Source organism: Eretmochelys imbricata, chromosome 2, assembly GCF_965152235.1.
Source record: "Eretmochelys imbricata isolate rEreImb1 chromosome 2, rEreImb1.hap1, whole genome shotgun sequence".
NCBI lineage: Eukaryota > Metazoa > Chordata > Testudines > Cheloniidae > Eretmochelys > Eretmochelys imbricata.
In genome coordinates this window covers 201,036,861-201,049,512 of record NC_135573.1, presented here as the reverse complement: position 1 = coordinate 201,049,512, position 12,652 = coordinate 201,036,861, and the positions used below count along the sequence as shown (strand labels likewise).

At 37.7% G+C, this 12,652-nt stretch overlaps 1 protein-coding gene across 1 annotated transcript in view; it reads right to left on the bottom strand.

Annotated features, from left to right (window-relative positions):
• Positions 1–498: 498 nt before the first annotated feature.
• ZNF385D (zinc finger protein 385D) overlaps positions 499–12,652 on the bottom strand; it is a 609,506-nt gene continuing 597,352 nt past the window's right edge. The window contains exons 7-10 of the mRNA XM_077809311.1: positions 8,873–9,103; positions 6,392–6,570; positions 4,857–4,958; positions 499–732 (exon numbers count right to left, since the gene is read on the bottom strand). Coding sequence (XP_077665437.1) covers positions 499–732; positions 4,857–4,958; positions 6,392–6,570; positions 8,873–9,103 — 746 coding nt within the window. The remainder of the gene's footprint in view (positions 733–4,856; positions 4,959–6,391; positions 6,571–8,872; positions 9,104–12,652) is intronic.

The window sequence follows — 12,652 nt, the reverse complement described above, 5'->3', positions numbered from 1 at the left end:
CATCTATTGTAGCTACTTTTGTTCAGAAAAATACCCAGTAACTGCTGATTTGGCAGGAGGATCAGTAAGGGTACTACTATTCACAGTGTATCTTTTTTCTTCTTCTTCTTTTAATCTACAGAATAAAGTATTTTATGTACATTGGAACCAGTTAATGCCCTTTAGACAAATTTGTAAGTTGTTTCATAAAGCAGGAAAGACATTTCAGGGGAAATATGTGCCAAAAAGCACAGTCAAAAAGGCTTCACAAGTTCTGTATACCACTGTGAGTCAATGCTGGAGATCACTTCTAAAACGGTCAATATTCAAGAGGAATGCTCTCATTTGGAGAAAATACTGCCCCTTTCCTCTTTTAGAATTTTATCAATTCTCTATCAAAAGTCCTGGCTCTTCATATATACTTTAAACTATAAATAAACACTGCATAGTTCCATGTTCTTGATTTGCTTCTTTTTGTTTTGAAAAATTATTGCAGTACAATTGATTCCTGTTTGGAGTTCAGTAAGGAGCAAACAGCACAGGAGTATGGGTGGTCCGTATAGGCCCAGGAGCTGGTCGGAGGAGTGCTGGAGGAAGTGCTGTAGTCTGGAATAGGGTAGCTGCTGGGGCTGTTCGAAGACTGAAAGGGGAATTCACAGCCACAGCAGCAGCTGCTGCTGCAGCTGCTAGTGGGTTTGGTAAGATTCGTGGAGCCATTGGCTTTGAAGGTTCCTTTGAAAATACTAATTTTACCTGTGAGGAAAAGAAAAAAAACAAACAGAGAAAGCAGAATTTGTTCAAATTAGCCACGTGACAGGTTACTCTTCTTAGATTATATATGAAAAATATATATAGAGAGAAGTGGTATTAGTTTCTGGCACTAAAAGTGAGCTGCATCTGTGCAACAAAAGAGCTGCTATATCACACAATTGGGAAGGAGTACGTCCATGTTGTTTTGGTAGAGGCTACTTTGAAACCCAATATTATTTTGGTTTCACATCGTAACGTGGAAACCTATAATTTGATACATAATTTCAAATCAACATTTTAGTGAGTCTTGACAGGGACTGAGCAACCTCAACTTGCACAAAATTTAAGGGAAAAATTGAATAAGAAAGAACTGACAGTCAGTGAGGAAGCAGCCATCTGGACAGTCTGATGTTGCAGATTAGAACTTAGTGAAAACACCTCCCATTTGAATGCATTAAAAAGCAGGGACTTTATTGTTGCTAGGTCAGTTCTATTTTTTAAAAAAAGATAATCTGTGAACCACTGTTTATTAGCGCCTGCAAAAAATAAACAAATTTTACCTAACAGCTATGAATGTCTCCTGGTTTGTCTTGCATACAAATGAGAGATGCATTCCCTGTTCCCTATTCTACATCATCTGACTGGCTCTCCTGCTGAGAGGAATCGGTAAAATAGCATTTCTCAGTGAGATGCTGTTCACAGTTATGGAGACAATGAAAAGTGGCAGAGCTCTTAAAAACTTGGTTCTGAAAATTCATTTTTGATGAACATCTTTATGTGATCACTGTTTAGTGAGCTGTGATGTAGTATTGTAGTTAAACACTGCAGCTTTTTCTTTAACAAGTTTTTAAAGCAACAGCACTGGGCAACGGCAAATATAATTTTGAAAAGTTTCCATTTACATCTTTCAAACACACACAATGTGTACAAAATGCTTAACTACATCTGAGTATAATTAAAAATACCCTTCGGGGTAGATCTCATTTTAGTGTATTAGCACTGATGTTTGATATGTGCATAAACTATCCCACTATGAGCGACTACAATCTGAGATGAGAATATGGGCCACCTCAAAAACCAGTGGAAGATTCCTGTTGACTTCAGTGGACTTTGGATCAGGCCTTGTGTCCCCGGGCTGCAACTCTCTCTCTCAGTAAGTTGTACATCGGTGGTATACATCTCGGTATAAATATGGACATTTCTCACTTACGGATAGGGCCAATTTCACCCCAGCCAACAGACTGTGTGTGTGTGTTCATTCAAATAACACCACACTGCCCCAGCTTGGCCCCTTGGACTCAGGAGGATTGTCCCATAAATCAACAGTGAATTTCACCTGTGCAGTCCATCAGTGTTATCCACCATTCAAAAGTTCAGTTTTTATCTACCAGCTATCAGCTCACAGGTCTTAGGTCTGGTGCCCTACCTGCTTCAAGTTTGCTGAAGAATTTTAGGGGAAATTTTCAAAGGCACAAAAGGAAGTTAGGCACCTAATCCCATTGATTTGTTTTGGGTGTTGGGCACTTAACTCCCTCCTTGTGTCTATGAAAATCTACCCCAGGGTCGTCTTTTTGGTCAATGAAACACCCAATGTCACACCCTTTAGCAGGTCATGGTGCAAGCTCCTTACTTCCCTTCCTGTGATTTTATTTTTTCTCCTTATTTTCTATTTAAATAGGTTTTTTTTAAAAAATCTTTATTTAGAATAAATTCATCAGAAAAATCACATTGACATGGGAGCTCTTTTATTATATAATAAAATGGATTTGAAAAGCGAGAAAATGAATCACAACAACTTGGGGTTTTGGTCAGGTTAGCTTTTTATGTGCTGAACCAATCAGTTTGGAGAGGGACTGAGTGAGTCCCAATGTAGTCTGGAACTTCCTAACAGTGAGACCTATTAAACTGTGCAATAGTATCTCAAGGGAAGTGGTGAAGCCCCTTTATAGAGACATTTAAAACTACACGGGGCAAGCATTAGAAAAATATATATTAGGGAACAAGTATTACATTGGTAGAATGTTGAACAAGATGAGTTACAGAACTGTAATAGGTCTTTTCCCATCTCTAACTTCTATGATCCCATGAATGAAGCAAAGCTGTTGGTGACTCAGGTGTATTTCTGCCACTGGGAAAAGAGGAAAAAAACCCCTTAGGATACTGTTGATGTAGAAGGTGCAGCATAGTGCTCTGATTGTTTGAAAAGTTGAAGAGATAAAATTCCATTGAAACTATATAGGCTTTCAATTCATTTGTTGAAGTGTTCATGGTTTTATGGTTCTATTTCCAAAAGAGATGAAATAGCAGTAATGCTTAGTTCATACAGTATATAGCACTATACATTTTCAAAGTGCTCTACAAATACTAATTAACATGCAGGGTATCCCTGTGAAATAGCTAAGTATTATTAGTGTGCGTAAACTGAAGCAGAGCAACTAAGTGACCCAAAAAACTAAAATGTTGAGAAAAGAAAGTTAATCAGCTTTAGAGCTCATCAAAAACATTTATAATCAAAGGAAGATCAGTGAATTTTTGGCTTTTTGTTTATTGCATTTGAATTCCAAATAACAGCATTGTCCATGTTATTTTGCAGAACGAAAACAAAACAAAAACAGCCCACCACCCCTCAAAAAACCCGCTTTTAACCTAGTAAGTAAGTCATAGTAGCAAGCTAGGACTTCTGCATCTCTGCTAACTTGTGCTTGTTTACTACTACCTCATCCACCCCCCCCCCCCACTTCCTTTGCCTCTTACATCCAGCTGTTGGGTCCTGTCTGGCATGTAGACTGTGAGCTCCTGGGGTGGGATTGTCTTTGTTACTCATCTGTACAGCACCAAGCACAATGGAGCCCTGATCCTTGTCTGGGATTATTCCTAGGTGCTTCCATAATATACATCAGTAAATAAATGTAATAAATAATAATAATGCAATAATTCTTTCCATCATTTGCTAGTCCAGATCTTACTTTTCTTGTTATATATTCTATTTTCTATAGGTTTGTACATGTTGGGGTCCTGAAATTTTCTGGTGGGTTAATGGCTGGCCTACTGAGGATGAAAGGCTCATCGATAGAGGCCACTGAAGGAGCCTCCTCTTTGGCTCAACTGGTAGTGAACGGCGGTTTTGGAGACAAAGGCCCCAAGTTCTGCCTCACTGCAGCAAGTGTACACTGCAGTTCACGAACAAGTGGCTGGTACGTACAGCACCAGGGATTTGTTAAGAGCACGCATTAAATACTAGAAAAATGAATCTCAGTGAAAAATTGTATTGCATTACACAGCGCAATGCTCTATGAAGAATTCCCAGGCAGATATTCTGATAGATGGATGTTATATTACACACAACTATCCCACCAGGGAGCTAGAGTATTTTATTACTAATGCAAGACACTAGGAGGATTTTATTAAATGCAAATATGTATTACTTTTCCTTTGGCCAAAGTCTTTGAAGTTAACAAGATCTGGGCCTCAAATAATTTCTCCCGTGGGAGGGGAATGTGACCAGCCCAGGCTTGAAATTTCACAAGATAAAACAATGGTTTGTTGACTATGTTTAATTTTATCTAGGTAATTTTAATAAATACAAAATTAGAATAAATTAAAATAAAAACGTTGTGTGTTTTATGGTGGATTCTGTCCAGCAATCTGAGCATTGACCTCTTGGGCATTCACTGTGGAAGGTGCAGATAGGATCTTTACAGCTCTTTCTTTCTTTCTTTCTTTCTTCCTTTCTTTCTTTCTAATGACCTTTACAATGGAGCCATGTCCTGAGATCATCTACAACTCTCCAAGGAGAGTGCTTATGGGGCTTAGTCCAATGCCCACTGAAGTTAATAGAAAGACTCCAATTGTCTGCAGTTGTACAGTGAACTATTACTTCCTACTTTCCACCTCCATCTACTACTGAGAACTGACATTCCTTACCTCTAGGATGCATCTGAGCTGCCCCAAGGGATGTAAGCAACAGATTTAGGAATATGCTCAAACCTAGATTCTGTGCTGCATCCCACAGCATGCGCACACCCTGGAATCCACTCCGTCATTCAACTTTTGCACATTTTTCCCCGTGATGTTTTCTGAAAATCCTTCTCAGTAGGCCATCATGGAAGAGAAAATTATTTGCTTACCCCAAGCGGATGTGCTCCCTTTTGGAGTTTGTTGTAAGGACTATATTTAGGTTTAGGGGGTTTCCCAGCAGCTCGATCTTTGTGCCTTCTACTACTTATGTGCTGTTAAAAAAGGGATATTACAAATTACCTTCTTTCAATCAGTATCACATTATTAATAGTTCACTTCAACTCCTGCCTTTCGACAGGCATACTCCAGTCCTGAAGGCTATTGCTGTCCACAATAGTATTAATTTGATTAAAATAAAATAAAGCAATAATTAATAACCATTTAGATGTATTTCAGCTTGAAGGAGCTTTTACTGCTTCATGTATTTGGGCAACATTGTCAAAAGTACCCAGCCATGGTCTTAGTCTACTCCTATAGAAGTCAAGTGGGAGTTTTAGCACTGCTGACTTCATGGGAGCAAAGTTTAGGATTTTTGAAAAATACCACTTTAAAGCATCTGTGAAATGCAGCCAACTGCTGCACAGCAGAGATGGGAGAACGCAGGGGCATCCCCTACCAAGAAACAAAGTACCATGAGACTTTTAACGTCCACGTAGGACAGACAGGAGCTTTCAAGATTTCACCTGAAAGACTGCCACACAGAATGCTGAGTGGTCGTCAATTAAAAATAAAACCACATTAATGCAGAGCCTATACATAAAATCTATTAGAATGTACAGCAATTTTCTGTACAGATTTTATGGAGCATTAGATGCTAAGAATTGTTTTTTTCTAGAACTTTTTTTTTTCTGAAAAGAGTTATTGCAGGAAAGATAAACAAGGAAAGGAACTTTTTTTCCTGAAAGTTGTAAGACAGATACAAATGTAGTCCATCAGAGTATTTATCTCCATACTTTTCTTAACAAGTTTTCAATTCCAAAAGGCACATAAAGTAACTAAGTGTTTTCCAGAACAATGGCTTTGTTCATCTGAGAGAGAATGATTGACTCTAACTTAAGAGTAGTTGCAATTTAGAGGTGAGGCTTATTGGCTGCAGAGGAACACTGATAAAAACACCCACACTGTTCAGAAGGTTTTTTAACGTTCTATAAAAAGACTCTCTCCACACACATCTACATTCTCGTGAATACAAATATCACACAGCACACAAAATGACATGGTTTATTAAGCCATGACAGGTTTCAGAGTAACAGCCGTGTTAGTCTGTATTCGCAAAAAGAAAAGGAGTTAGTTAGTTAACCAATTGGTTAGTCTCTAAGGTGCCACAAGTACTCCTTTTCTTTAAGCCATGACAATAATAGTAGTCTCAAGACACTTGTAACATTGTAGTTTAGAGAAAGATTCTATAACAGTTTTAAAATATATATATAATCAGCAGTTTTTGAGGAATTGTACTTTATCCGATGGAAAATCATACCGAAAACAAACACACAGAACACAAGCCCAAGTACAAAGGGCAAAAGCAGCTAGCTCCATTTAGATGTGAATTCTCATCACATTGACACATGCTAAATGAGCAGGTACTTCACCATTATGAAAACAAGGCAGAGTCAAGGATTCAGTGTTGTCCAAGCTGTTTAAGTACCTGTTTAAGTTGTGTCTCAGAGTTTACGTGCACATCACAAATTTCACAGTGAAATGTTTTGTTTTGTAGGCCTGTGTTTCCTTTATTAACAGGTCCCTTGCCTTTGACTCCTGCCCGGGGAAAGGCTTTAATAGTTCCACTTCCATTCCGAGCTTCCAACATAGTTTTGTGCTTAGTCCCTGGAGAGATTCCAAATAGGAAACAGATATTTTGGGTAAGTTGATTGCATTTTATTATTTCAACTTTTAAATACATATATATCTATATCTATCTATTGATCTATAAAATCTCAGTTTTGGCCAATGCGTTTTCTTTGGAACATGTCCATATTGCCTATATCAGTAGGATAATAGAGTAACGATATTTCACATTTCATATATCATTACCTGGAATTTAATTATTAAATGCACCTATCTAGGCAACAAAACAGGAACAAGCAGCTACCACCAATAAGTAATGGCATGCTCAGGATGTCCTGAGGTGAAGTTAAATAGGTGTGACTTCTTTCACTAATGCCCGCTGCTAATAAGACATGAACTGTGATTTAGCTATTAAAGATGTTGTTGCAAGTGATTTGTAGGCTTCTGTGATGAGGATGATAAACAGTACATTTTAAGAAGCAGAAACTTGAATCTGCAATTAAATAGTCAGTTCCCAAATCCTGGAGGTTCCAAAAAAATAAGTAACTCAGACAGAGCACAAGTTCCAGGCAGCAATCTAAGGATCTTAAGGGCCTGCGACAGAAACCAAAACATAAGAGAAATATGGACATTGCTCACATTTGTTACTAACAAAAAATATAGACAAAAATCAATAATAAAGGGTCTGATTGTTATATCTTTACTCATGTTAAATAACACCTTACCTAATTGATTTTAATCCGCCCACTCATGGTTTAAGCCACTATTCAATGTGAATAATAATGTGACAATCTTTATTCAAAATTAATATACACACACAGAGATATACTTTAGCAGCCTAGTAACCTAAATTTTGAAGATTTTTTGACTTTCTATTGTGATAAACACACAAGGTTGGATCTTGATTTGATGTTGAATTGATATAATTACATTGACTTCAATGGAGCCATACCAATCTAAACTAGTTGAAGATCTGGCCCATAATATTTAAAACTACTCAAACTTCTTTTTGCCATCAGAAACAATAAATCAGCACATTCTTTTCAGTTTAAATGAACATTGCACCATGCCAAGGTTATCTTTTTTGGATTTCAATTTAAGACCTTTCATCATTTTAGGCCTATAATATTTCAGCTAAAACCCAGTCTTTACCCTAATTAATCCCACAGAGTCTCACACTAATATAATAAGGCCTTTAGCCTAATAACCCCATTACTTATGTTTACCTACTTGCCCACCTGTGTCTTCCAAATTAGTACGAAATACACACCTGTCAATACTATACCCCTATAGTGTCATTCTACTTATAGCAAGCTTAAGATCATTCATGAGACATTAGACAAGCTCATAGATCAACACTGAGTAATCTCGGTCGCTATGTTATGTTTCAGGCTTTAAGTTTAGCTTTCTCTCTCTTCTTCAAGTCTATTCTTGGCTATCTTCTAAGGTCTTGATTTTCCAGCCTTGTCTACATTAGGGAATGCTTTCAAAATGTCCCACTGATGCTGTTGGGAGCTCTATTACAGACAAGATTCTGGCTGCTGACACCATAATCCTTAAACCTGCTCACAACAAGTCGAATCGAAATGGTGTTTAACATGGTAGCAACAGATGATGGCCTGTCTACACCAAGGCTCTCCAACACCAGTGGCAAGAAAGTGTTAAATCTATGGGAAAGATGGTCACTAGTTGCCAAGCAGGAGCCATCATCAGCCAATTAGTGCAGGAATTTTTTTTTTATTCTGTACGGTTACCAAAAATTATTGCTCAGCAAGAGATTTGATCTCCGATCTTTGCATTTTGATTGGCTGATGCCCTCTATTTCAGTATAATTTGTTACATTTTATACCAAACTATTCTCTTTGCTATTTGACATAAATGAAAGTATGCAAATTCTGACCACCAAAAGTAAGAACGGCCATACTGGGTCAGACCAATGGTCCAGCTAGCCCAGTATCCTGTCTTCTGACACCGGCAAGTGCTAAATGCTTCAGAGGAAATGAACAGAACAGGGCAATTATCCTGTGATCCATGTCCAGTCGTCTAGTTCTAGCTTCTGGCAGTCAGAGTAACAGAGTATAAGCTGTTACTTAGCACCATAATGTTTGGAATCAATGAAAAGTGAAATTTAAGAAAACTGGTAACTTGCAGGCACTAGACTTCCTTTTTTCCCCTTATGAAAGATTCTTTGCTTGTCATCTTTATTCTTTAATAGTTAATGAATTCCATGTAATTGCCAGTTTTCTGCCACCCCTTTGTCCCCTGCTGCAAGAGATCTAATCTATTCAGAGGAAGATAATTGCAGAGCTCTTGAGACAGAAAAGAAACTGCTACATCTCACCACTGTTGTGCGCCTCCAGCTGCGAGGTGGAGTTGACAGCAACCTTGCATAGTGAACAGTAAAGCAGCCTTTTTGCCTTTTCTTCCTCGGTCTCCACGGAAGGGCATGTGTTGCTGCTAGTGGCTGTTGTGGGGATTTTTTCCACTTTAGAGGTGATCTCTGTTGTCCTAACACTGCTTTTCCGAATTTCCACTGTTGTTGTTGATATTGCTGGTGTCCCAGTGGTAAGATCTGCAGTCAAAATAAGAAGGAGATGGAAACATAATAAACGCACTGACCTTTTTCATTGGGAATGTTAATGTTGCACCTACAAAGAGATGCGTAATATTTCGGCAAAACTTTGACTACCTATAATCAACTGAATGTGACCTTTTTCTTATTACTAGAGTACATTTGCAAAATACAGTGTTATATTGAAACACCACACATACTGTCCCCTTGTATAATACAATCACTTACTGGGTACAAATTTCTTAAACTGAAAAGGCATATTAGACCATTGACGCCATTCCCCAACACATGAAGGCTAATCCCTTAAAAGAGGTCAGATCATTTATTAGTAAATTAGACAGTTAATATTTGCACACAGTCCTTTGAGCTTGATAAAGTTCCATAACTTCTATGTGTTATTATCATCTTTTAATGTTCTCTACTATTCTTAAAAAATGTGTGGTTCTGAAATGAGTCAGATAAAGACAAAATATTACACTGATATTACTCTTGATCTTAGCCAAAGATAATAGATTAATAACAGTAATTACTTACAGGGTTTTATATTTTTTCATAGAGCTGTAGAACACTCAATTTGTTTAGAAAAAATGTGTGTATAACTATCATACACAACGCGACACATATATTTTTAATTATTTAGAAATTTCCCATATAAAGAAGCACCTATCCTCATCTAGAGACTCCTTTCCCTCAATTACAAATACAATAAACTAAAATTAAAGATACAATCAACATATATTCTGTAGACATCATTATGATAATGAAATAAAACTCAATTATAGTATTTTGTGATGGCATCAGAACGCAGAGATGTGTTGTTTTATATTTTTCCTTTACTGATATATTTTTGAAGAATATCACAAGAAAAAATGTATTTATTAAAATCATATACAAACTGTCCATATAACCTGCTGTATATTTATTTTTTACAATGAGATTTTGAGTATTATTGAAACAATTTACCACTGGAGTAAAAGGTGGCAGATAATGTTTAAAAAACCTAGACTTTGATTTACAAATGATTATAGCCAGTGAGATGGTAGAATTGTGACATTAGAGATAGCCCAGCCAATCAGAACACAGTTGACTTTAGTCCATTTACAGTCCTAAGGGTTAAAATAATGTAAAAGGTGGGATTTGTTATTTACATTCTGAAATAGTTATTTTGTGACTGTGATTTTACAGTTTTACAATATAACCCGATTACATCCTACTGTCGCGATGAAAAAAGCCCTCCAATTAAATCCTAGCCATGAAATACTGTATGACTTTGGTAACAAGCTTGTTATTATAATATATAAGGATCAAGCTGGACCACAAATAAGAAATGACATTGAAGTAAAATATGGCCGCAAAACAAGACAATGCCATTTGTAGATTGCAGACAGATCATGGAACAGGGCGGGCTAGTTCCTCTCCATGGCCTTGAATCAGAAAAACACATCAGCATATGCTTAACTTCAGTAGAACTCAGATATGTGCTTAAAATTAAGTTTGTGCCTAAGTGCTTTCCTGAAAGTGCTTTTCCAGGCATGGTTGCTGAATTGGTGCCCAATAGTCAGACTTAGCTATATTTACTTATGTTGGGTAGCGCCTTCCTCCATTAGAAGCCCTTTTGACTTCATTGAGACTGCTCCTGGAATGAGTACCTAGCATGAGTAAGGATGGCAGAATCTGGCCCGATATATCCATGGTGCAACAGTGCTTAAAATACTTTAGTTTATGGTCCTTCACACATCTGAAATGCATGAACAAATTATAGTGAATTTAAAGAAGAGCAAAAAATATATATATGATTAAGGGGGAAAAGAGACTGATTTATGAGAAAATGTAAAAAAAACCTTGGCAACACACAAACTAATTGAACAATAACTGTCAATGAGTATTTTAACAACAGAAACACAAACACAGGGGAGGAATGGTTAAGGATGGTGTGAGGATGTCAGAGGTGAAAGTGGGCCGGTACGGCATACCGGTAAGACCCATACCCATCTGACATTAAAGCGCTAATGTCGCTGCCCCTTTTGCCCCACTGAGGGTCACCGAGAGAGGGGAGCAAAAGGGGCAGCTGCCTCGGGGCCCAGTGATTTAAAAGGGCCCGGGGCTCCCGGCTGCCACCACAACTACCACAGCACGCCCTTTAAATCACCACCGGAGCCCCGGGTGGTGTGGAAGGGCTGGCTGGGGGAGGCTGACCACCAGCCCCACCCCTTCCGCCCGAGGCCCCACCCCATCTGGGGACCCGGAGCGGGCCCCTGTACTGGTAAGACTTTTATGTTACTTTCACCCCTGGAGGATGTATTTCACCCCTGGAGGATGTTACTTTCACCCCTGGAGGATGTCATGGAATGAAACAGACTACACATCAAGAAAACGTCCTTAATAAGGACATTGAGCCAGGGGGTTAGTTTTGCAAGGGATGGAGTACAGGCATTATTTCTTGGAATTTTTAAAACTAGATGGAATAAAGATGTATTGTAGGGGACACTCCTGCATTAGCAATGTAGTGGACTAGATGGTCCTATTCATATGTAATCTCTATGAATTTATTAATCTTCTCTCCTTTCTCTCTCCTTTTTGGATTTTTATTCTAATAGTTTCAGCATGATTAAAGTGTAAGTCACCTGTCCATGCAGGGAGACAATCAAATTTAACAACACTAGAGTTGAAACAAATATTTGCCTTTAGAGGCAGGAGATATAATCATACAGTTTATTGAAAGCAGTCACTCTTGTAGTCCCAGAGAAGGCACAGGGAGTGGTAAGTAAGGAGAGAGTAAATAGCTTCCTCTTGTCTTAAAGCTTTCTCCTTTCTTCTTACCTTCTTCCAGTTCTTTAATTCATTGTGTTAACATGGCTTAATGTTTTCAAATTTTAGTTTATATTAGAAATAAGATTTTAAAATGCTAAGTACCAAAATTAATTGTGCTATTAAACAACAATAGAATACCATTTATTTTAAATACTTTTGGATGTTTACTTCATTTTCAAATATATTAATTTCAATTACAACCCAGAATACAAAGTTTATAATGCTCACTTTATTTTTTATTACAAATATTTGCACTGTAAAAACCAAAACCATGTATTTTTCAATTCACCTAATACAAGTACTGTAGTGCAATCTCTTTATCATGAAAGTTGATCTTACAAATGTAGAATTATGTACAAAAAAACTGCATTAAAAATAAAATAATGTAAAACTTTAGAGCCTACAAGTCCAGTCAGTCCTACTTCTCGGTCAGCCCATCATTCAGACAAACAAGGTTGGTTACAATTTGCAGGAGATAATGCTGCCTGCTTCTTGTTTACAATGTCACCTGAAAGTGAGAATAGGCATTCACATGGCACTGTTGTAGCTGGCACTGAAAGATATTTACGTGCCACATGTGCTGAAGAGTCATATGTCCCTTCATGCTTCAACCACCATCCCAGAGGACATGCATCCATGCTGATGCTGGAATCTGCTTGATAACAATGCAAAGCAAAAGTGTAGACTGACACATGTTGATTTTCGTCATCTGAGTCAGATACCACCAGCAGAAGGTTG